We start from the raw sequence: 26,394 nt of genomic DNA on the forward strand, positions 1-26,394 counted from the left end.
AATATATATATATATATATATCCTTAGAGGATAAAAACGGTGAAGAAATGTGTGATATCAGTTAGAATTTGCTCCCCGTGCCACTCGTTGATTAGAGGACCCAGCAGAGATGTAAAAGTTTGAAGTGTTGTGTGTTTAGAGAGCAGTCTCGGTCGCTGTGCTTTAGGAAGGCATACAACACTGAGGTGTCTGTGTAGAGATATTGATATATTGATGTTTGGGTTTGTCAGTATGTTCGTATTTCACTTTGTGTCTCACTGTAAGACTGGAAAATGGGTACATGATGCTCTTTATTTAGACTTTGAATCCTGTGAAAAGTGGAGTCTGAGCAGTCCTGCTTTAACACCTTCACGTACGGGACCCTGCCTCTGCCATCCCCTAGTGGATGTAAAGTTAGAGAAGGTTATTCAAGTGCACTATTGTCATGGTGAGTCATCTCACCTCTTCCTCTCATAGACACTGAACAGTCCCATGGCTTTTCTCTAGAGATCCTGCTGATAATGATGTTTGTGATGATGGTGATATTAATAATAATAATAATAATAATAATAATGATAATCATAATAGTAATATTTAACCCGGTCCTCCCGGACAGAACCGGACCCGCGAACTGGTTAGCGAGTTACTGACGTTAACCGCTAATGAACAGATGGGGGTTTCCTGTTTTTCCATGAACATTTCCGTGTGTGTGTTTGCTTTTTTTTTTTTTTTTTCTTTTTTTTTGTACAAACTGATTTTTGACTAGAGATTCTCATCCTTCCATACTGATGTACAGATGCTAACAGAATTTTGAAGGATTAAGCTGCTGCAGCCCCTCCCGCACAGTTTATCAGGGAGATGTGGCCATTTGCCAAGTGTGTGCCTTTTTTGGTTTTTTACCGGAACTTTCCACGTGGAGTAAGACAACAGAGCCCAGAGAACTGGTTACTGGGAGTAAGCTGATGTACTGGCTCACTCCATCATTCAAAAGACACAGAGGGCCAGATGCCGTCAAAGGGTACAGGGGTCAAAGGAAATATGAGATTTTGTCAAAACTTTAGGGTTATATTTGGTTTTATTGACAATTATATTTCAAATGTAAACTGATATAGTTCTAGTACTGGCATTAATTTCTGTGATTTGATTAGATTTCCCAATTTCAATTTCTTTTCTTCATTTGCAACAGAAACTGGTTCAGCAAACCTGAAGACACTAGAATCTTCTTCTAAACTGAAATTGTTCAGGCCCCTTTATTACCCCAAGGCCCCAGAAATCATTTATCATAGTTTTAAACTCAGCCTACTTCAGTCATATACAAAACAAATAAATGAATTTTAAAAACAAAAAAACAAAACAAAACAAAACAGGGATCTACATTACAAGGTAATTTCTGTGAAATTGTTGTGTAGAGTTTAAGAATGTATTGTATTTTTTTTTTTTATTTCCATCTTTTTGGGTTATATTTTGAAAAATAAAGTTTTATGCAAATATATCACCTTGTTGTGGGTGTTTAACATAACATGTGCGTCCACTCAGAGGAGCATTGAGGGGCCAGTTTGTATAGGTGCTTCATAAAACTCAGAGGACCGACTGCCATACCCGAAGACAAGCTACAACAGATTGCATTTTCTGCTATGCCTCTTTGCCTCCAACAATGTTCTCAGCTGTTTCCCGACAAACAGTAGTTACACAAGTTATATCAACCCTCACTGGCCTCCATCCATCAGTGAGCCGTGCCCATTCATGGGTCCTTGATTGGGGAGATGCTCTGTAGCTATTAGATCATTCTTGGTACATCCCTAACACAGTAATGTGTTAACACCCTAGCATGGCTGCTTTTTCTGATGTACTCTTTACTGTTGCATTAGTCAGCAACCTGTTCAGTTTCACTTCAATCTTTGTCTTTCATTCTCGATATGAATTGCGCACACAGAGTCCTTGGGTGCCGGTATACCTCCTTTAAATAGCATAGTCTGGACACATGATGTGTCTCTGAATGACTAATCTATTTGAAAGAGAGTGGAGATAACCACTTGGAGTTTCATTTGAAATAAAGCAGCTGTTTAAAGGCCTATAACCACAAGAGGGCGCTCAATGCTGTAGTTGCCCTTTCAGGGCTGCGTTCCTTGAGTTCCATGGAAATGGGAAGGAAGATCTTTCACAACCAGCCTAGTATTTTGATTTCAAAACAACTTCAACATGCTTGAGGATGATAAACACTGAGTTTTGAATAAACTTAAATCAGTTATTAGGGAGGACAGATCTTTGTAATTGGATGCATTCCATAATTATCAGTTACAGTACAAATTTTACACAACACTCAATGAGTTTTTGCAAGACTAAACATGGTTTAATCAGACCAATTAATCTCCGTGGTTCCTCTAGACCTCTGAAGAAATCTTTAAAGAATAAGCAGTTTAAAAATCATTGTAAATTTCTTTAAATGAAAGTATCTCTTCCTTGTAATCTACCTCATCTCAGTGTTTCAACATTTTTTTTTCCCACAAGGAGTTTCTAGTGATGAATCCAACTGTTTAAACATTAATACAAGTTTTAAATTCACCTTAAAATGAACAAAGTTGCTAGTGTTAAACATACGCATGTAACAAAGCCAACTGCTCAACTGCTCAGATTTCTTAATCTCCTATCAAGCTTGCCTCCCAGTTACGAGCAAATCCATTAAACTCAGATTGTCAGTCCAAATCTTTAGTATGAGGCAAGTGTGAACTGTTTGTGATGTCATGGTCTTTAGGTTTGGTTAACCTCTGTAGCGGGAGACACGTTGACCGCGCTCGCTCATTCCCACTGCTAGTGTGTAATGTTGTTCTCAAAAGCGCATTATGTAATTATTTGGCTCATGTACTTTACTCCACCCTTGCTCTGTCTGAGAAGTACAGGGGAATAGGATTCAAGCCAGAACATGTCTCTTCAACTGTCATTTTCTTAGCTATCTCTGATTTGTTCAACTAAATTGTGACAAATTGAGACAATTTCAGTGAATTCACACAATATCCACTTTCACAGATTAATGGTAGCAAATCTGTTAATGGCGTTTGTGTTGTCCATAGTATATGATGCACTTAATATCACCAAAAACAGTACAAATTTGTTCGCTGTGTCATGTCTCTGCCCATGAGTGCGACAATGGGCAGGTTTAAACGCACTTCAAAAAAATGACATTATGTGCACATCCTCAACTACCCCGTCGTATTTCGCGTAAACCTCTCCTAAAAGGAAGCAGCAAATTCTTGTTTTCAGCTTATTAGTCATATAGTGCGTCTCGGAATGAGTAAGCGTAGTCCCAACAAATAACAGATATGTCATTTTCTCTTTCGCTTGTAGCAGTTACTGTAACTTTGCCCTGTGAGAAAAAGAAGCGCAATCTGATTGGTTCTGAATGGAATGACTTCTGATTGGTCACTCTACAAAGCTTTGGTTTAGTTATGTATCCTACGCTCACTGCAGAGTTGAATCGCATTTGAGAGGAGGCGTGTCGCTTGCGATGAATAATACCGTCCATTTCCTTGCTTTTAAGCGCATCAAGACAGTCGTGTAGTGTTTTTTTCTGAACGTCGGATTTAACTGATGTTAATGAACTATCGAGCTGATCTAAGAAGATTTTAATTCTGGCTGATTTTCAAGAACTGTGAGACTCATCAAGCCAGACGAAAGCGAGAAAAATCCACAGACCTGCACTTCTAACTAAAATGGGAGAGTACAGTTTGGTGATGAGGGGAAGTTTTACGCTGCAATTTTTGAGTAAAATGTAAGTTGGTCATGTAAATTGTTTAGGTTTCTTGAAAGTAAGTAATAAATTAAGAGTGAAAAGACTGCATGCCATTTAGCCTGAGATATCGACACACTTAATATTTCACGGATGTTAGAAGAGACGTCCAACCAGTAGAACCAGCTTCCTTGAACAGATTCGCCGCAGCTGGGTATTTGTTTTGGCTTTTATTTTTTTTGCCGCTGCGACCTGTCTTTGAAGACGAAATCAGTGATGGCAGGGATGAGCAACTCAAACATGAAAACTTTGGAGGATTTAACTCTCGATTCTGGCTACGGAGCCGGGGATTCTTGTAAGTCTCTGAGCCTCTCTTCTTCAAAGTCCAACTCACAGGCGTTCATGACCACTCCACATCGGGGCAACTGGTGGTACTATTCTGGATCGATGAACAGCAGAAATAACAGTTGGGACACTGTCAACACAGTTCTTCCCGAGGATCCCGAAGACATTTTCTCCAAGTGTCCTCGATTGCCAGAGTTGGAGGAATTCCCTTGGTCAGAGGAGGACGTTGGGAAAATTTTGCGCAAAGTAGCAGTAAAGGGCACCTCATTCTCCAGTGACGCTGTCCGGAGGCTCTCTACGCTGTTGCGAAGGGCCCTGATCCGGATTTCCAGAGAGGCACAGAGACTGAGTATCATGCACTGCCGTTGCACGCGTTTTGAGGTGCAGAGCGCAATACGCCTGGTGTTAAGTTGGGCACTTGCAGATCACTGTGTCTCGGCCACAGTGAAGGCCATCTCCATGTACAACATGAGCGCCGGTGAGTTGCTGCGCAAAGGCAAATCAGCGCGGTGCGGACTAACTTTCTCCGTAGGCCGCTTCTTCCGTTGGATGGTGGACACTCGCATCTCGGTGCGCATCCACGAATACGCAGCCATCTGCTTGACAGCGTGCATGGAGGCCCTGGTTGAGGAGGTGGGCGCGCGGGTTCTGATGGCAGAGAAGCAGCAGTGCGCAGACAGTGCTTCGTCTTGCAACGCACTGACAGCTGAAGTACTGGAAGGAGTCATCAATAATGACGCCGAACTTTGGGGAGTCCTTCAACACTACGAACATCTTATATGTGGAAAGAATGCCAGCGGTAAGGCCTTTCATTTGTTGTTCGTGTAACCCACTGGATATAGTGCAAATTTCATCTTTATCAACCGGTCCCTCAGGTGAACCGATCTGAGCTTAACAGTGTGTTGGAGCAGTATCTGTGTCTCTTTGCAACTATCAGAAACTTCAACACACATTGACCCAAACAGTTATACAATGCTGTCTTCCCAAAAAATAAAGTGTTTTTTAAACTGTTCAAAACCATCATATTATCTAATTTTGTAGCAAACACACAAAGAAATAAACCCTCCCAATAAGAGCGTGTGACAAAATGCTCTCAGAACTCATGTAGTAGTAGCCTTGTCATTTTGCTGATGACAGGCCTCTGCTAGCTTTGAGAAAACTCCTCCTCACCAGCTCTGAGTTCATCCTCTTTCTCTCTCCATCCTCTAGTCTAGGCTCATTGACTGTATGCCAGTGTTTGTGTGTTGTAATTAGAGTTTGTTTGTGGCTTACCAACATAAAACTAAAGCATGGATTTTCTCAGCCATACAATAGGCCTTTGTTGTCATCTTGAGCCAGACAGACTTAGCAGTCTCCCCTAGGAATAAGAAAACAAACAGTATCTGTTACAAACAGTGGGGAAGCAGAGGCAACAGGCGATTAACCTCATCTTTCCCCACCTCACCACCTCCCTGTCAACCTCCCCACTGACTGCTGATTTCTTCATTAACTTTGCTGTAGATGGGTACATTTAAGTCCACATTTTAGACATTATTTTGTGTGCTGACAGGGAAGCAGTGACATAAGGAATGAAGGTTTAAAGTGACATTGTGACATTGCTGAAACAGTGTTTAGGATACAGGGGCATTATATGATAATGGAAGAGATTTGCGGTCATTAGAGAAGCAAAAGCCAGATTTAAGAAAAACCTTTTTTTGGCAGCTGATATCAGGGTCCACTCATCTGTCCACAAGCTCTCTATCTACATCCTTATTTCCGTAACAGTTCCCAAACGGCTCAACTGCTGAGTGAGGTCAGTCAGTAAACATGAAATAAGGATCAATGTGCTTTTAGCTTAGCTGGGATAGCAAAGCCCTGCATGTGCACTTCACACATGCTCTTTGTTCCTCTCGTTTTGATCAATGGACATTTTGTTTTGCTCCATTTCCTGTATCAAGTCCAAAGAACCTTCTAAACAAAATCAAAACGAGCCTAACTGAAGTTGATTCAGAGGGCAGTAAATTGGGAAACTTTTCAGAGGAACTCCAGAACATGCACATCAAGCCGTGCTCTCTAAATCCTTGCACGAAGCATATGGCTGTTTTAATAGTTTTATACTGGTCAAGGTTTTTTTTTTTGTTTGTTTGTTTTTTAATTTAAACTGAAATTTTCTAGCCATTGCAAAATCGTGTCATAGCATTGCAAGCAGAAGGGGTTGTTGCACATCTAGCGTTTCTGTCCTTTTGACACCTGGTTTCTCTATACTGTTTAAAGGGCCTCCTTCTGCAGTGCACTGCGTGCAGGGCCAGTCTCAGAGTCATTCTCCCCTCCCAAGTACAAAAGCTCCTCTCTCTCATACACCAAATAGCTCCACATCTGGAAGTCTTTAAGACAGAAATGACTCCAGTACTGCTCCAGTAACAGGACCCCCCCCCCCCCCCCCCACACCCCCTCCACACACACACACACACACACTCACTCTCTCTCTCTCTATTTCTCTCTCACTCATTCTCCTTGTTTCTATTTACTTCGTCCCTTTTCCTGCCTGGCTTGTCATGAAAACATTACTTTTTAACCAGAGTACCAGTCTCCACCATTTAAATGAAGTGGATATCCTAGCAGCTAAATGGAACTAGTCTCCTCTGTTTCACTCTCTCCGATAATTGCCATTGATATTTAGGTTTGTATGTGAGTGAGTAAAGAGATCCTCCAGTGCTGATTGATGAGCACAGGGACAGCTGATGAGTTATTGATTGTGCCTAAGAGCACAGATATGCAGCCTTTACTGACGGTTATAACTCACTCAAGAAATGCATGTTTATGAGAAAGCAGATTGTGAGGTCTCTCAGACATCATTTATAGCCAAGAAAACGACAAAACAGCAGAGGCAGATTTGAAAGTTCACTTTTTATGAGAAAAAGAGTTAATAAAACACATATTAACGTGTATAAAGGATATAGAATGTTGAATTTTTTTTTTTCAATGGTACAACTGTGCACTTGTGTCATATTCAACTCTTTTTTTTTTTATTTCTGGTTAGAAGTGGGATGGCCGAGGCAGTGAAAACACCATCTTGCATGGTCAGTGGCACTGTTTATACACATTCGGTCCAAACCAATGTCCCAGCTGTGCAAGCACAGGCTTTTAAAAGCAGGCTAGTTTAAAAGAACTTGCATATGATAGATGCTTATTATATGATGGCCTGTTCATTGAGGGAATTGAAAAACCCTGGTCTTTGGATATCTCTGCACTCTCTGGTATTTGCAAGAGTTAACCCTGTGTAACATTATCTAGTCTGTAGCCTTTACCTATCCTCTGAAAAGATAACAGCATTACAAGCCATTGTGTTCCCTATTTGCATTGTTAAAGTGAAAAGTCTCCTACGGACGTGAGTGTCTGCTTTTTCTCTAAAATGGCTCTTGAAATACCATTATTATGTCGTAATGAGTGTACTAATTTTTTAAACCAACAGTTTACAAAAAAAAAGTAAAAAAAAAAAAAAGATTGTGTTTGATGGTTTTGAAATGACGCAGAAACACAGCAGGACTAGATTCTTTAGAACCAGGTAGCTCGTAACTTTGCTGTCAGGGACCTCATTGTTCCAGTCATGAATGTGAGTTTGTGGAGTTTGTGACAGGGCCAGTGAAAGAGGAGGGGGGGGGGGGCAACAGGTCTGTGCTGAAGTTTGTCTGCACGTGGCTTCTGGATTTGGCCCTTGTGCCACATCTCTGGTACAGCTGCAAGAGCTTTTCTTTTCTTTTTTCCCCCCTTTCTTTCTTCCTTTCTTTCTTTCTTTCTTTTTTTGCTAAATCGGAGGAGCTCTACCCGCCTGCACAGAAACCCAGAACCAGACAGGAAATCAGGCACGGTGGGAAGATGACCAACAATGACACAATGAGTTTAAAGCTTAAGCAAATCCTAGTGTAGAAAAAAAAAGAGGTTATCTGTCTTTCTGCACATTGGCAAGAAAGGGGCGGGTTGGATATGGTGGAGGAATAGTTGTACCTTTCATTTACATGGTGGCTTCTTCTCGGCTCTGATTTGAATCTCCCACAAGCAGATATGCTAACGATGGAGAATGACAGAGTTTGATGTTTGATGCCATTTGCATATAGCAAACGTGCCTTCTTTTACCGGTCAAAATTCAGTGGTTCTTTTCAGGAGGAATAATATCTTAATTTCAACCTGAATAATCCGAAATGTTATTAGCAAGTTATTTCATATCAATTTGGACGATGCCTGGCAATTCATACATTTTGCTTAATGGTTAATTCTTGCTAGTTTGCATGATAGACATCTCTTATCAGACTTAATTGGCAGCTTAGAGAGTTCTGATCGGTGTCCATGCTTGCATTTAAGAGTATTTAGTTGATGAGAGAAATTGGGCGAATGTTTAATGCTTTAGTGGAATGTACTTAATGCTTAGTGGGAAATCTTATTTGACAGTACTTGTTCTTCTAATGCAAGCAGCACAACTGTTTTCTCTCTCTCTCTCTCTCTCTCTCTCTCTCTCTCTCTCTCTCTGTGCGTCTCCCTGTTTTCATTCTGGTTTTCTTAGGTCTGATGTGCTCATTTCCTTAATGCAAGCTGTGTCATGTTATTGATAGTTGGCATGACACAAAATGCACTGAATTCTTTCACAATCATTCTCTCACATTCATAGCCTAGATGAATTGTTATAGTTTGTAAATTGCCATTTGTGGAACACTGGAATAGTTAACTACTTAAAACTAGAAGCTCCCTAACTAAGTGGTAACAGATTTTCCCCATAGAGGGGATTCATGGTAATTGCCTCTTTTTGTGTTTTCTGATTAAATCTGACTGTAGAATCTTTGTGAAAATGTTGCCGCTACCAGTCTCCAAGTGGAAATACTAGTCTTCATTCACTTGTATTTGCACATATCGAGGGAGCCATTGTGAACTATGTAAACAGTAACAGGGTCATCTCTCCTACTTTGTTTATTTTTTTCAGTGGTTTTAAAGTTTCTTCTCTAAATGCTTGTGCTTTGTGCGAGATAATCATCCATTTATCTCCAGCTTTTTTTTTAAAGCTGTATAGTTCTTTTTGTATGAGTTTGTGTGGGATTTAGTTCTCATTTCTTTTTATGTCAAGAGCCTCTCTATGAAAAAAAAGTCAGCCTTGTGTCTCTGTGAAAATAAACATTTTGTTAAAGTAATGAGCTGCTGTTTGACATTATAAATTCTTAGCCGAAGCTAAAAAGTTACTTAAAAGTCTGAATAATCCAAACTATCTAGAAAAGACCTGCAGGTATTTTTTTTCACACTTTATTTCATGAAATTTGGAAGGATGATCAGTCTGGGGTGACAGAATATTAAGCCAAGGTCCACGGTGAGTGACGTTCTATTGTACAGCGGGTCTCACATCAAAAATGTCAGGGATGAAAATGTCTCTTGGTCAAACATTATATGTGGAAATGAAAGTTTAATGAAGGCAGAAAGGCCATCAATAACCAAACATAGAGAATGTGGGTGTTAGTGGACAGAGTTGCTTTCTCCCTTTGAAAACATGGTCTCAAGCCCTTGTCATCTATTCATTACATTTGGATAGAGTTCCATTTGGGTGAGCCAAATTGCTTGGAGCACTGCCTTTAACCACACCAGTTACAGCATTCCCAAGTCATGTTCACTTTATGCTAATATGGGACTTACAAACCAGTACTTGAGTATTTAGTGTACATTTGCCATGAAAATAGCCCAGAATATTTGGAGGAGGTTCAAATTATTAGATTCATAGCAAGCTTCACCCAGATGGTTGGCAGTCAGTTAGGAGAGATAGCCACTGTCATCTCTTTCTCATTCTTTTCATTCTCCACCCTGTGATGACAGTTTCTACTGAAAGTGATTGCAACTGTCTGATTAGCACAGGAGGAGTTGAGGCATGTCATTGGCTTCCCAGTTGTCTTAGAGGACAACCAGGATCTTCTGGATTTATAAGCTCCCGTGCCCTGGAGCTTACTGACAAAGGATGGCGACATCCAGTCCGTCCCTCGGGGACTGACCCCAGACAGCTGTAGATCTAGCCCTATTTGACCTTCCATTACCCCCTCTCAGTGGGAGGAGAGAATTGCCACTTTAGTGTATGGTCATGCCTCTTCTTGCAATAGGTAGCCTCTTCAGTGCTTTGCAGTCAGCAACACAATACAGCTAACTGCTGGAAAATGTAAACATCTGTCCCCATTTACCCTTCATTCTTCATGCTCTTAATTGGACTGAGTATAAGAGTCAAAATAGCACCTGTTGCTTTGCGGAAAGATGAAGGTAGACGCTTTTGGAGAGGTTTGTCTCAAATCAGCAGTAATCCTTGAGGCTGGGAAAGAGCTAGCAAACATGAGCGTGGAAGACTGAACGTGTGGTGAAGACACGTGCTTTAAATAAGCATGAGGCCACTGTATTCTCTCATCTTGCAACGCTTATAATATGCTTTAATTTAGTATTACTGTTTCTTGTTTGTGTTTAAAAAATACAGGAAATTTTCCTATGGTTCTAAAACATCACACAATTCTTTGAGTCAATCTTTTGATTGTGTCTGTGATCCGAGGTAATTGCCGTGAATTGCTAAAGTAATGAATCCTTGTTGGCCTCTAATTGGTTAAGGGGTTGAAGGTAGGGCAATAGGATTCAACACTCTTGTCTTTATTGATGAGAACAAGCCGTCCTTGTGAGTGTGTTAGAGACGCCACATCTGCTCTCTCTCTCTCTCTCTCTCCCCCTCTCTCTCTTTCTCCCTCTCTCTCTGAAAAAAAAGAAAAAGACATCTGCAAGTCAGACGGAGACAAAGACTGTGTTGTGACCTTGTTTTAATCAAGCCATTGTCACTGAGTAGGGCCAAAACTCCTTAGTTGGCGATGTAGTCATAATTTGGCCAGACATATGTGTGACCGGGTGTATTGCAGATTTAGGGTGTTTATTAAAGCAGATGAGGTGTAGGGCAGAGGAAGTGCTTCAGACAGCTGTCAAACAGGATGATGTAGACCTCTGAAATATTTAACACCACTCTCTTCCAAGCTAATCACTCTTTTAAATTTTGAGTCACGTTTGAGTCAGGCCGTGATATGCGTTTAGCTACAAAAACACTGAGAACCATTCGTATAGTAGTCCTTCACCTGCCTAGGAATTTGAATAACACTCAATTTCGATGAGATACAGTATATTGATAAGTCTTAATTTGTGCTCAGGTTCTGTAGAGATTTTAGACACACGTGGATCTGAAAGAAGTCATTAAAAAAAATACATCCTTGTGATACATATCTGTGTTATCATTTCAAACTGATGTTAAAAAGCTGTCATTATAATACCAACACAACACATTTAGTATGTCAGTAGTTTTGAAGGAAAGCATTATCACTCACTTCTCTCCATTTATGTTAGTGTGTTTTGGCTCACTTCATTTACAAATAGAGCAATAAATCACTTCTTCTTTTTTTAAACTCTGCTAGCTGTTCCTATCAGGAAAATCAATGCTCAACTAAGTGTTCTGCATGTTAACTATGAAGAGATTATGCCTACAGATGTTAAAAGGAGCAGCAGCACCTGAAAAGAAGGGCTGACTCACCATAAATAACTCTTAGCAAGGCGTGGCCACACCACAGTCACTCAGCTAGTAACACCACTAACAAAGATAGTAACCACAACACTCAAGATGTCTGATTGCGAGATTAACTTTGGGGGTTTTTTTTGTTTGTTTTGTTTGGGGGTTTTTTGGAGGCACTGTTTTTGTTTTTGTTTTGTTTGCTTGTTTTTGTCTGTCTGTCTGTTTGTTTGTTTGTTTTCATTCTTTGCCTCCACTTTGAATTATCTAGGCATCCTGAGAGTTAAGTCGTTCCTATATTTGTACATTAACGATTACAAATGAAAGTGTTCTCACAGCCCAGATGTTGTAGTTGAACTCCGTTACCACAGGTGTGCGGTTTATGAATATGGACGCTCACTGTGAGGTGTCTGTTACTGTAATTTGAGGTCTGTATTTGGCACACTGGTTTTCTCTCCATCATCACAGTCACAGAGACACCAGCAGTGCCACAGTAGCTACCTCAGGGGAAGCTCTTCATTAAGTGTTTCTCATCCTGGTCCTATGGAATGGGATTCTCTTACCAAGCTTTATCCATGAAGCCACTGTCCACAACAGGGTCTTGAAATACCATCATCCCAGAGCGCAGGACAATAACAGATGGAATTTAAGAACCTGGACAGAGTCCCTCTCCTGGGGTCAGGATCAAGGCTAGACTAGATTTGGGGGGGGGGTTTGTGTTTTTTTTTTAAGGGCCACTTCTGTCATTTTTGCATTTTATTTAATCATTTGAAAGTTTTACAAGATGCGAGAAGATTTCTCTCTTGTGAATGAAGAAAACTTTAAAAGCACCTTTTTAAAAATACATCATACTTTGCCCGTTTTTTTTTTTTTTTATTTTGAGCACATTTCTGCGAAGTCACTTCACATAGATCCCATAATCCTGCCAAATTCAGGGATTACTGCTGAAATCAGCACTTTCAGGTGCACAAAGAACTGCTAACAGCCCAAGCGAATGCTTTCCAGATGAAGTTTTGCCTTTTGGTCGAGGCCGTCGGCTGTAGCACAGTCAGTACAGTAATTACAACCTGACTGGGTGTATTCTAAGCGAGCAGATTAAATGTGATGAAGACAGCAGTTTTCTACGGCACACAATGAGGGTGCGGTGTGTCCTGGCATGCCAACACGGCTGAAAAATCCAATCGGGGAGCTCTCCCTTTCCAAGCACCAGCGGCAGCAGCAGCAGCAGCAGCAGCAGTAACAGCACTATCTGCACTCGACCAGCTCCTCTTGGCACAGTAGCTGATGGACTGACCACAAAAGCCCCATAACGTTATATTGAAACTCGTGGGAAAATGGAGAGGAGAGCTTTGGAGGCGTTTTGCACACAGGATGAAATAAGGACTGGGAAAGTAATTATTTAGGATGTCCCTCTTTACTGTTTCTCTACACTAGAGCGCGATGAAAGTGTAATTACCATGATGTGTATATCCAGTGTTCGAAAATATATATATATATATATATATTTTTTTTTTAATCCATTTATCACCATCTTGGTGTGTGTGTAAGCAGCCTGCCTGCTGACATGCCGACTGTCTTTTCACAAATGGCGAAAAAGCCAATTATCACCTCCATAATGTCCAAACTTCTTGTCCAGTAGCGCTGAGAGTTACACACACACACACACACACACACACACACACACACACACAGACCACATGGGAGGGAGAAATTTTGCCAGTATGGGCAAAGCACCATATTATCACATAACATCCTGTGAAAGCTAAAGTTGGACCCCCTCTAAGGATTCATACAAATATAGTCTTGAAGAAGGCCTGGAGAAGGGTGGGTTGAGGTGTACACACATGGCATGGAGTGGAATGGATGTCCTCTCAGGAGATCTGTCTGCTGTTTAGCTGTCTGTAGGCACCAGGTTCTGCTGCGGGGGCCTTACAGAAAGGTTTCATGTTTATTTAAGTACGGCTGGTGCTGAAAAGGAGGGAGGGCATCTGGACTAGCTTGCTGTCAGGAAGACCTAGATGGGGGGAGATGTGTGTGTGTGTGTGTGTGTATGTGTGTGTGTGTGTGTGGGGGGAAGAGGGGGGTGGGTTGGGGGGGGGGGGGGCGTGATGGAGATTGCTAAAGGGAGCTCAGTGTTTTCACAGGAGCTGTGTTAATAATAGCAATGTCCCCCCCTCCCCAATTTGTGGGAAGTTTGGGTGGTAGATGTGACCAGCCTTGTAGAAATGACACAGTGCTGTTCTGGTATGGTGAGAATATGACCGACACCTCTCAGAGGTGTCTCTGTGAGCCTTATCCTGATACATGCCAGTAGTCTTCATCCTAGCAAATGATTTGTTGGTGTTCAATTCTGCCATATTCTAGGGTGTTTCCTCTTAAATAAGAATACTTCAGCTCTGTTTTCTTTTCTCTCTTTCCATTCAGTATTGTGTTACACTCTGCTCACCATTTCTGGAAAAGCTCTTAGCTGGTTAAAAAGAGTAACAACAGTCTGTCAGCTATTATTTTGACATTTCAGAGAGTGAGTGACTGAAAATATAGGTGTGTGTGTATATCTGTGTATGTGCATATATGTTTCCTGACTAGTGTTGGGTGAAAATGAGGTCAAGTCATGTTGATATATATATATATATATATATATATATATATATATATATATATATATATATATATATATATATATATATATATATATATATATCTGTGTATGGGGGTGTGTGTGTGTGTGTGTGTGTGTGTATGTGTGTGTATATATATATATATATATATATATATATATACACACACATATATACATACACATCAACATGACCTCATTTTCACCCAACACTAGTCAGGAAACACATTTACCGTGTTTACCTCTTCTTTAGACCACAGGACTGCAGGAAGCAAAGTGACTTTAGTAAAAGTAATATATGCCCTAGGTCTCTAGCTCTCCTTTTATAGTGTGTTGGTTGAGAGGGCAGATGGAAGGGTTTTAAGACACAGCCGTCCTTCCCCGGTGTCCCTCTCCTTTTTCCATCTGCTCTGCGTGTATGAATGAGGGACCTGTGGGTGGTCCTGAGGGCCTTTGGGTCAGGGCTTTCCTGTTGCCCTTTGGCCTGCTGATAGCCGCCCTCTGTGATGTGTTGAGAGAAAAGGGGTAGGTGGATCTAAAAACAGGGGAATCACCGTTTTTTTTTTGTCAATGGTCAGTATGGCTTTTTTGAGCTTTCTCAAACCCATATCCTGTGCTTCTTCAGCGCCCTGTATCTGTCCAAACCATCAAACAACTTGGAGCGAAACAAGTGACCGCTTCACCAAAGATATGAGTTTCCGCTCTGGCGCTCTGTGTTTGTGGGGGTGTGGATACACGACGGTATTTACTTTGCTTGGCCTGTGTTTACGTTTTCTTGTTTGTCAGGGGGATATGATTGGAGGGGGGGGGGGGGGGGGGGGGGGCTGTAGTGTCGGGCTGTGCACATAGTGTTGCCTGTTTAAGGATGTCGCGAACGGAGAAACAATCCCATGGCACCTGTAATGGTAACAGCTGGGTCTGCTTGGGGAGAAACGGCAGTGACGCAAACACTGCCGGTCTTCCCACCTCCCAGGCCCAAGCCGCTGTTGTTAGCACTGTCAGGCTGTGGAATGCTGGGACAGGTGCCCCCGGAGAGGGAGGAACACAAACAGACAGTTATGGGCATGTGAGGGATGTTTGCCTGCTTGTCCTTCCTCCCCGGAGCAAGAATGGAAACAAAAACAGCAGGATCGCTTAGCCCAGGCATGCAGTTCTGAACTTGAGAAATCTGCTGCCATCTTAACTATTTTTGTCCTGAAGAAACACGAAATCCACCTGTAGTGTTGCTTCTATGGGTTTCAGACCCTTTAAGAAAAAAAAGTATTTTCCATAGAGCATAATGTATTGTTGAAGTCAGGATCATCATTGTAGTATTCACAGATCATATTCAATTGTCAGATTCTGTCAGTGGTGCAGTGGTCTCTTTTAAAAATCCTCTTGTGTTATACAAAACAGCTGTAGTATAGAAAATAGTTATTGAAGGATATAAAGGATTAACCTGTGGAACAGATTTAAAGAAACATGCATTTTTGTGAAGAAACAATTATATCTGAGTAAAAAAAGAAAAGGGAGTTGTTACAAAGGAGCTTTGTTCCCTCGTTAGCCTTGGGGTATCTTTTTTCCTGCTGACGCCCGCAGGGGTGTAAGAGAGAATGTGTGTCCCATGTAGGTGTGAGGGTCAGAGGTCACAAAGCTGAATGATAGGATGGTCTTTCTCGTTTGTATGGTTCTTTTCCCTCCAGGACCAAAGCTCCAGATACACCCTTTTTTTTCATGGCCTTGAGAACATCTCTGTGTTCTTTCTGTTTGCGTCATTTTCTTTTAATGATGTATTCTTTTAGTTTTCTAACTGTCTATGAGGCCTACAAATGTCCCAATCTTAAAGGAAATTTGACATCTCCCCAAAGTCATGTACTCCATTCACAGATGCACGTCTGAGACTCTAAATGATGTTGAAATGTTCACATTGAAGCTCTGTGTCCTGGTGTTCTTTGAACACTGACAGTGAACGATCTCTGAAGTTTTGAAAAGAAAAATTTTTCCTAACGTGTCTCTTTTGTCAGAACAGCGCCTCCTTTTTCACTCTTTTTATCTCTCTGTCTTTCTTCCCTCTATGTCTTGCTTTTGGTACTTGTTTAGGTGCTTGTTTTTGCAAATGACATATTTTTGTCTCATCCAAACAATAGACTTCATATGGAAACTACTTTAATAAGGTACATACTCTTGCAGAGGAGAGCAGAACTTAAGTAATTATGGGCAGTATATTAGACACTGGGTAATTGGGCTGAATGTCACAGTCTCTTTGCCAGGAAAGTGAGGTTAGCTCTCTTTCCTGGTGTAAACCAGGTTTCCACTATTAAAATAGAATTGATTCACTCTAAAGATTTGCACTAAAGCGAAAAACTGAACTATACCTTGAAACTGAACAGTTCTCTTATTCTAATTTGCCTGAGTTTTGTATATTGACTCACTTTGTTTCTAATGCCAACAGATTTTGCTGGGTAGGGCACAGTGGAATGTTAATCATTAGATAAGCAGCTTCAAAATCAGACAGAATGGGGTTTAGCCCAGCTTTTGAAATATTAAATCCCATTGTCAACAACAGTTGTTTTTTACAGACAGAATGAAGGAATAGCTCTTTTAAGGCTGTGAAACGAAAGTATTATGATAATCTGAGGGCAGTTTCTGGATATCAGTTATTATTTAAACGGCTGCAGTTTGTCCTTTGAGTGTCCTCTAGAGAGTTTTCCAGTCCAAAGAAGTATGACTCACAGTTGAGCGTAAATGATTAAAGTAAAATTATTGAATTTTTCGCTCATCATTTTCTTATGGGCTTCACAGTGACTCGGTGGTTAGCACTGTTGCCTCACAGCAAGAAGGCCCTGGATCCCAGGTCCTTTCTGTGTGGACTTTGCATGCTCTCCCCGCGTTTGTGTGGGTTTACTCTGGGTGCTCCGGTTTCCTCCCACCATCAAAGACATGTATGCTAGGAAATACTCCTGTCAATGACCTTGACCAAGGTGCTGGCAAAAAAGACCTGGAGTTGGTCCCCGGACGCCTGTGGCTGCCCGCCGCTCCTAGCTCCTAGCTCCTAGTGTGTGTGTGTGTGTGCTCACTGCTTGCTCACTGGTGTATAGGATGGGTTAAATGCGGAGGCTGCATTTCACAGCTCACTGCTCTGGTGTGTGTGTGTGTGACCAGTAAAGTATTTTTTCTACTTTTTCTTCTTCTTCTTCTTATATGTTCACACATGAAGAGTCAGTGCTGGATGTTTCTAAAACAGTGAGCAGACAAAAAAGGTAACTGTCACAAGAGCCTAACTGATATTCAACTTCACACAAGTTCAATATTTTTTAGAAGTCTAGATGATGTATGTAGCTTTCTCACTGTGATGGAAACCATTGAAACTCAGCATGCAAAGCAACATGTTCCATATGTAGTGCTACACTTTAGTTTCCATCCATCCAGTCCATAGCCAGTCAGACTTGCCCATTGCCCTAGAGCTGAACAGCGGCGCGATTGTGCTCTGAAAATGGAGGCGTTGTGCGCTGAAGGTGACTAACCCACTGTTCTTAGGGCAGGGCTACAACTGAGAGGAAGGCAGTGAAAAGACCCTGATCACACAGATTCAGTGGAACAAATTAAAGGGGGCTGGATTACACACGTCGTGATGTGAAATCAGATGGCCAGTTGTTGTGCTTTGTACTGTGTTGAAACTGCTCCCTTAGTGACCCAAATGAAGACCTGAATAGAGAATGCTTGTTCTAAAGGGCCTGTAAATTAAGCGCACAAAGACTTGTTAAATGGGGTGGGAGGGTCTCCAGATCTGCTGTTGGTGGGTGGCACATATCTTTTAATGAACATCAAAGCAAGGAGGAGTTCTGTGACCACTCACACTGAAGAACTGTAGTTAATCTTTGAGTCATGCTGTATTTCCCCCAGTAGTTGGGTTTTTTTTTTTTTCTTTTTTTTGGTTTTAGGGTTTTTTTGGGGTTTTTTTTTTTGGTCAGACACTTAAATTTTTGACATTGTACTTGGCAAAAGTATTCCAACAGTATTTGCTAACCTAATTAAAAGATGATGGATTGGGTGATTTCTTTTTTTGGTCCGGGGAGGGTGCGGTATTGGAACCTCATTAATAAAAACATAGCCTAATCTCTACAAAGCTAAACACAAATGTTTAATGCCTGTCATGTAATGTAAGAGCCTAGTTTTTTACGCTACTCTGAAAAGAAAGTGGTGCCATATATAAAACGTGGAATCTGTAATAAACATGGAAAAAAAACCCCAAGCCCATAAGTTGGCCTGGAATCCTGAAGAAAAAAGAAAAAAAAAAACATGTATAGCACCATTCACTATAAAGTCATGTTAAGGATTTGTTCTGCTGAGCTGCTTACACCAGGACATTGTCAAAAGATTTGAAGTCTTTGCCTTTTGAAAAAGATCATAAAAGTAAGCAAAATGATCCAATCCTTGAATTCTATCCCCCTTCAAAAGGCTTTGGGGATAACTTTCGGCCCGTTTATTTTCGCTTTTATTATTTAGTCCTTCTCACTCACATTCAAGGCATTGTTGGTCTCTTTTATTTTCTTTGTTTGTTCCTTCTCAGAGAAACAGATTGGATCTTTATAGTGGGTTTCCCCCCGTAAAACATTCAAATAATCTGTTCTGTTTGAGCTCACACACAGCTGATAATGATTCCAAATTTAAATGTGACTTTTAACATGATCAGCGAAAGTGTGACTCAGTGTTGATCAGATGGCCTCTGGTCGTCAAACAAAGCTGATATGATTAATTATCCCTTGACTGACGCTTGTGAAGTGACCCATGCCTGCTGCTCTGCACTGATAAAACCCAGGACATCCCCACGGAGATAAGACCAAACTGCACGGGTGGTCGAGCTCTCAGTTATTTTTACCCCTTTGTTAACTACTCTGTATCCATTTGTTCGTCTTAAAATCTCCTTGAGCGTGCTGTGTAACCTCCTATCTTTCTGTCAGATATCTGCCACAGTTTGAGCTCTACAACTGTAATTATTCCTGTAATGTCTCAGTGCTTTCTATCATTCATCTGCTAGTGACTGCTCTCAGACCAGTGTCAAAGGCAATGTGGTGTACCAAGACTAGAGGAATTAGAAGCAATCTATGAAACAGGTGTTTTTAAATGCCATTAAAATGAGCTATGGTCTGTAAGAGATGGCCAACATCTGGAATTGGAATTTTGTTGTTCCTAGTTGTTTGCTGGCATGGGTAAAATGGTTTCTTTTGACCCACCTTGCGGAAGCCAAGCGAACAAGGCTCTTCTCCGGTTGAGGTCCATGGCTTTGAAGCATTGTGCTAATGAATAAAGACCTTGTTTTAACATAAAAGCAGGTGTTCTCCTCGTAAGGACATGTGAACTCTGCTCAGAGCCCAGGGTTCTAGGCCTCAAGAGCCTGACAGCAGAGAAACTCCACACCTAACACCCACAGATACAAGGAGGAACAACTGACTCACTTTAGACCAAACACAGCCGAGCGGCCAGACCAATTAGGCGTCCGGAATGCACTTTATATACAGACGCTATAATGGATGACTGCTTGGGGATTGGCCAGGGTTACTTTGAAAGAGAAAAGATATATCGGTTCAAGTACAAGTGGAGCTTCTGCTCTTGCCTTTGCTTCGCTGCATGTTACGCCTATCTGCAGTCGATCTCAAGGAGATTTTGAGTTTTAGCCCGCTAACATCAGAGGCCAGATGAAGATTTGTCACTGCTTTCCTCAAATGACCACAGAGTTAAACCGCATTCCTCTCACCATAATGGGAGCGTACACAGAGCTCCAGGCTCTCGTTCGGTCCCCGAGAGAGAAGCCCTCACACATTCCAGCCTGTGATGACGTAAAAACGGGCAAGGAGAAAGCCACCGCACAGGGTGGGATATGGGAAACGCAGGCATGGGTGTGCACTCACGAGAGCTTCTCCGTTCTTTTTCTTTTTTTTTCTTTTGAGTTGCTAAAATTATTCACAAAATCGTTCATACGCCGCACTGAGATGCTTCCTTATTCGCGACGCAAAAACATGTGAGCATTACGTGAGAGATGCTTGGTGTTAGCCAAAGAGTGAGACTCAAGGCGACACTAACTTGCTGTTGTTAATGGTACTGCTCAGTAACACCTGCCTACAACTGGGCCTGAGAGCAGTTAAATCAATTAGGTGCTGTCTCATTGCCAGCATGACTAACATCAACAGCTTATACAATTTGTTGTCCTGAAGGTGATCTTGCCTCAACCTACTTCAGGCTTTTCTAACTGGTTCACTTGTCTCATATTAGCCTAATGGGAACATTGATGGAAAAAATTAAATTTCACTCACATCAGCCTGGCGTGGAAAAAAAATGAAAGGAAAAAATAATTTGCTTGCATCATGTCAACCTAATGTGAAACATTAATGGAAAAAATGAATTTCAGTCACATTGGCCTGGTGTGAAAAAAGAAAGGGAAAAAAACCCAACTTATTGTTGGAAATGTTCAGTAGATATGAAGGCCTCTTAGAGAAGTAATACAATAAGATTTTTTTTTATCATTTGACTTTATTCACAGTTTCCTACACACATGCTGGTCCGAGTCTCCTGAAGCTCTAGCCTAGTGTATAAATGGCTGGTGTCACAGGCTTACGTGCATAGATGTAGGTGTGAAGAGAGGCACAGGCCTGACATGCAATGCCTTTTGTGAGGCCAGCTCTGCTGGAGAAAGCCATTTCCATTGTGTGGAATGGTGACAGTCAGCAAATACTCCAGCCCCTGAGCTGTCCTCCATAGAAAGGCAGGGATGGTGTGTAATGGGGTAGGGTAGGGCAGGGTGGGGTGGGGCGGAGCGGAGTTTTCAGATCACACATGGGATCCATAGACTGTGCAGCTGGACAAATTGGTTGTGGGCAGTAATATCATGGGGGCAGTGCAGTAGACTTTGATGGGGCAAATGGCTTCCTCATTAATAGTGGATTGCTCATGGCACAGCAGACCACATCCTATATGTGTGGATGACTATCAGTAAGACCGTTTTGTGTGTTTATGCTTATAGAATCATTTTAAATAGTCTGAAAATTGAGTGTTGACCTCTCTCTCTCTCTCTCTCTCTCTCACTCTCTCTCTTTCTCCCTCTCTCTCTCTCTCCGCCCGTCTGCCTCTATCACTGCCCTCACTTTATTACTGTCACAAGCATATACTTTGATTTTGGAAAGATCCACACCACATAATTGGACCCACTCAGTGTGTTTTTAATTGAAGAAGTGTGTTTTTGATTTGAAGCCATATATACCACTGTGACTGGAAAGGATTCTGTAAACGTCTCTGCTCCTCTCTGTATACACTCTATCTCACAGCATGACAATATTGAGTTACCACCGCTGACAGCCTCTAGTACCTTGTATAACCTTAGTTAACATAAAACTAGTGTGCCTTTTATTTCAAAATAAATAAAGCAGTTATTCTGGCTGCTCTTCTCGTGGGCTCTTTTTTTTTTTTTTTTTGCCTCCTCTCAATCATGTTTACACACCTGCATGATTCTGGATTCTCAGAGATTTGGGGGTGTTTGGGTAGTTACTCTGTCCTCTGTCTCTGGATTGCAGACATGACTTGGATTTTGGCTCAGGAACATGAATACAGCTTTAGAATGTAAATATCTGTTGACTATTAAAATAGTGTTTACAGTAAATAAACACTACTGGAATTTATGATGTTTTAATTCTGCCTTGGAGGGAGGCAGGGGGGCAAGACATCAATCAGTCCTTTACTGTTATACAGTAAAAGTCTAATTAAAAGCCTATTTTCTCTTCTTTCACGCCAACGTATTAAGGAAGTTTTGTTTGTAAAGTCTGGAGCCGCTGACAGCTGCCAGAGATAACTGAAGTTGTTTAGTTTGCCCTTGATATTACTAAAATTGTAAGCAGCTAAAAACTTCTTTGAACACCATCCAGTCTTTCTGCCAGTCTTTCAGCGTGCGGGAGGTATGGGAAGACAGGTTAAAACAGATTTGAAATGTCTGCCTTTTTATAAGGGGACAGAGAATCACTGTCTTACCCGTAAAACTATATCTATAAATCATAAACAGATCTAACAATATTTCTTTGTTTTTGTCTCACAGTAAGGATTCCATTGCCTGTTTCCTTTTACTTGGCAATGCTTTTGGTCCCAAGGGCCAAAGCAAAGGTTTGCCAAAGTACTACAAAGTATTACAAACAGACCGAACTTTGAACTGCGCTTCCTTGGCCAAACAACATTTCTCGGTTTGTTCGACTTTTACTGGTAGGCTGACGCGAAAACCATATAGGAAGTCACTTCTGAACCTAATCACACGATGGCTTATGAGTGGTAAACAGGCAAATGCCCAGAATTGCAGAGAGATGGGACATCAGATCCCTTTGAACAGGAGCCATTCTGGGAAGTGTTCCACTTTTGGCGTCTCCCGTCAAAAGAATCTCTCAGACTCTGACCAGGCCATTACTCAGCTACCAGTCAGAACAAACTGAAAATCTGTGAATAAAGGAGAGAAATATGGAAGGGTGAAAAGGCCAGTGTTTCTCTCTCGTCTACAGTCTTACCCTGCGTAATACTCGATATTACCTGAACAACAAATTTTTGTCATTACAATGCTAACCTAATTATCTCATTGGCTAGATAGGAACACACGTGATGGTACATGGTTGTTGGGCGACTGAGTTACAGCACCCCATTTAGCTCTGATCCCTTTCACTCAGTATACAGGGGGTGGGACAGTCATGTTATAGATCTCCAGAAACATGTTTTAGGGGAGAGTAATTGTAAACTGGCCCTGGTGTAAACTGTATGTTGGACCAATGGAGAAGGAGGTCAGGGAATGGTGTGACAGGGTAGTAGTGGTGGGGTGCAGGGGTGGTTTTATTTTGGCTGGGGTGGCATGATGATTTGGGGCAGTGGCGGTGCCAGAGATTTTGTTTTGCTGGTGCTATGGGGTTGCTTGACTTTTCAGCGAATGTGTGCTGAAATTTAGGGTTTCCCATCAGTGTCCTGGTCGCCACAGTTTGATTTCTGCTGCAACACCCCCGACACGCACACATACGCAGCACCAGCTCCGCGACAGTTACAGTGCCATTCTGTGTTAAACACAAGTCGAGATACTCGGCTCATGGGATACAGATGTAAGGTTCACAAGCCAGCCTACGTAAACACACCTCTGAATATAAAAATTTACACAATTATGCCACGGCCAGGGCGTGCACAAAAGCAGCAAGCAGCAGGTTTGTGCTGAGATCACAAACTCATGCTGCCAGTTACGACTAACGAATCAACAGTATTCCATTCCATAGACCTAATGTTATATGAATGAGCGTCACATTGAGATAACTAAGGAGAATTTGTGCCTCAACCGCCAGATGCATTAAACTCATAATAGGCAACAGAGGGGGGGGAGAAAATCATGCACTTACCATTAGACATATTCAGACCTATTAACATCACCTATAGCCCTATTAGGTTCACAGTCACTCTCGTTTCCTTTTTGATTGAGTCTCCACACACGGACATTTATGAAGTCAAAAAACGACCCATTGTGATATCGCTAATGTTTTGCTAATACCAAGTTACAAAAAAAATTGCGCCCTGGCTAACAGGACATGAAAGTAAGGTCAAATATTCAATGTATGCTGCACCCATTGGCTGAATCAGATCACCTGTGTTGGCTTTATGTTTGTTAGTCTAAAAATAATCGGTTTGTTTTATTAATGTATTTATTTATTTTTCAAATGATAAATTATAGTGTTCACGCAGTAAAAACTCTAAATAAACCACAGAAATTTCTTGGGGGTGCTAGAGGGGTGGTATGGTTATCCTAGGGGTAGCTACAGCACCCCCAAGCCCCTCCCTGGCACCACCCATGATTGGGGGTGTGGAGCTTGTTTTGTTGGTTTGTTTGGCTTGGGCTGGCTGGAGAGGGGGCTAGCCCTGGACACGTAGAGGTGTTAGCATTCTTTTACGTGATTGTTAAATTTATGATAACAGTTCTGCAACTCAATTTCAATTCAGAATGTTTCCTCATTCCAAAGAATCGCTTTAACTACTAACTCACTTTCATTTCTCTCTCTCTCTCTCTCTCTCTCTTTCTTTTTCTCTTTCTCTTTCTCTTTTTCTTTTTCTTTCTCTTTCTCCCTTTCACTCTCTCTCTCTCTCTCTCTCTCTCTCTCTTTCTGCAGCTCATAGTTTGTTGATGATGATGCGGTTAATCAAATGAGCGCTCACAAGAGACATGTTGAACTTTGCTCCACTGAAATTGAAAATGAACATTAAATTATGGAAAGGTTGTCAGATACCGTTAGCTTATCTCTTCGCAGGGCAAAATAAGCTATGATATAAAGACATTTCTTTTTAATTAATGGGCAAACTAATATTATCTTTTATGGCATTTTTGCCACATTCTACATGATAAAGAAATAAACCCAAGACTTCAGTTATGCAAATCTTATGCCTTGTGCATGTGTGTGTGTGTTTGCGTGTGTGTGTGTGTGTGTCAGTGTGAATAAAGCACTGACCACACTGGAGTGTAAGACTTCAGAAAGTGTAATACCACAAACACAACCTCAGTTTACCGTGTGGTCAGTAAAACTGAGTGATCTACTGTGAGTGACCTACTTCTCGGTCGACTTTATGAGGGGTAAACTGTGTGGGAGACTCAACTCATGACGCACGCTATACGATTCGAGCTTAATGCATATCCATCGCACAGCAAGGCAAAATTGATTGATTTCCCCTCATCTAATGTTTATGTCTCTGACAGTAAAATATTACTACATAGTTGTAAAACTGCAACTAAAAGGACCTTTAAGTAGTCATACTAGGAAATATAATAGCCTTGAACATCAAATTAATGTATGCTTTTACAAACTGAATGAACTCAATAAAACAAAGCTTGTCACTAACTCTTATCTCTCTCTATCCCTCTGATTGTAGGTGTGCTGTCTCTGCCTGCCCACTTCAGTCCCTATACCGACGGGCAGCAGCCAGGGGTGGAGAGCAGGGAGGATGCCTATGCCCAGCTGGAACTCCGTACACTGGAGCAGTCTCTGCTGGCTACCTGTGTGGGCAGCATTTCTGAACTCAGTGAGTCTCAATCTTATCTTTGATCGCCAGACTAGGTGCATCTACATTTTCTCTGGAATGAGCAGATTCAGGAAACAAACATAAAAAAACCCATCTAAATCATTGTTTTGTTTACAAAGATGAGGAGATTTGAAGTTGCCTTTCATTAAAACAAATGTCTTGTGTGAATGTCTCTGTTTTTTTTTTTTATGTGCACAACATGATGTATAATCTATGTCATTCAGACATCAGAAAATGAATAACAAAAAAGAATTGTGTATGAACACTTCAATTTCATTGCAATTTGGTCTTTCTTAGAGGTTAGAGTTGATGTTTTAGAGTGAGGAATAACTTGTGTTTGAACATAATTCATTGAATTCACAGTATTACACTGTTTAGAACTGTGAGGTCAGCATTCTGTCTATACTCTCATGTGTATCTGCCCTCTGAGTGACACACACCAGATATGACCTTGAACCCAAATTATTGATACGGACTACCTTAAATGTTATTCTAGCAAACAGTATGTGGGACAGGCGATAATGTGAAGGCTGTTTATCTTTCCGGGCGGATTAGTCCCATTATTCCTTTACCGAAAGTAAACACACCCCGTGTCAGTGGCTAAGGAAAAGAGAGGATATGTTTGTTCTCCAAACATAAAGCTGTTCAAAAAAAGGAAGAAGATGTTTGGATGTGTCTGAAAGAAACATTTCAGGCTGCAAAAAAAAAAGCTCAGATTCCATTGGATTCTCAAGATCTTTCGGGCGCGTTCTCGTCATGATTCTCACTTGAGATTCGTTGGCCTGTGTGACTGTGTGTCTGGGTGTCTGTAAGACGATGTGAAGGGTGAAACATCTCGGGTTTAATACAGCATTATCAGTGAGGCAGGAAGAAAGAGGGCCCCTACCAGTCTCCGCGTGATACGGCCTAGCACGAGTCTGGCTTGAAACGAGACATGCAATGTCTGCTTTAGAACGCGATGAAGTCTCTGCTTCCTTGATAGCAGGAATGTCTGGAGTTTATTGTTTTGGTATTTTAGTCCCCGAGCACACTGACTGCAAACAAATTTTCTGTTTATTGTTATCAGACTGCATTTAGTCAGTTTTCAAACCCCTCTGCTTGCACCCAAGTGAGGAAGAAGCATAGCGTTTATGTTATTTGAACGCTCATACCGAG

At 41.4% G+C, this 26,394-nt stretch overlaps 1 protein-coding gene across 2 annotated transcripts in view; it reads left to right on the plus strand.

Annotated features, from left to right (window-relative positions):
• Positions 1-3,979: 3,979 nt before the first annotated feature.
• abtb2b (ankyrin repeat and BTB (POZ) domain containing 2b) overlaps positions 3,980-26,394 on the plus strand; it is a 35,719-nt gene continuing 13,304 nt past the window's right edge. For both annotated transcript variants that reach the window (XM_030790242.1, XM_030790243.1), the window contains exons 1-2: positions 3,980-4,847; positions 25,090-25,239. In XM_030790242.1, coding sequence (XP_030646102.1) covers positions 3,980-4,847; positions 25,090-25,239 — 1,018 coding nt within the window. The remainder of the gene's footprint in view (positions 4,848-25,089; positions 25,240-26,394) is intronic.

The sequence above is a fragment of the Chanos chanos genome, chromosome 13, assembly GCF_902362185.1.
Source record: "Chanos chanos chromosome 13, fChaCha1.1, whole genome shotgun sequence".
In the NCBI taxonomy this organism is placed as follows: domain Eukaryota; kingdom Metazoa; phylum Chordata; class Actinopteri; order Gonorynchiformes; family Chanidae; genus Chanos; species Chanos chanos.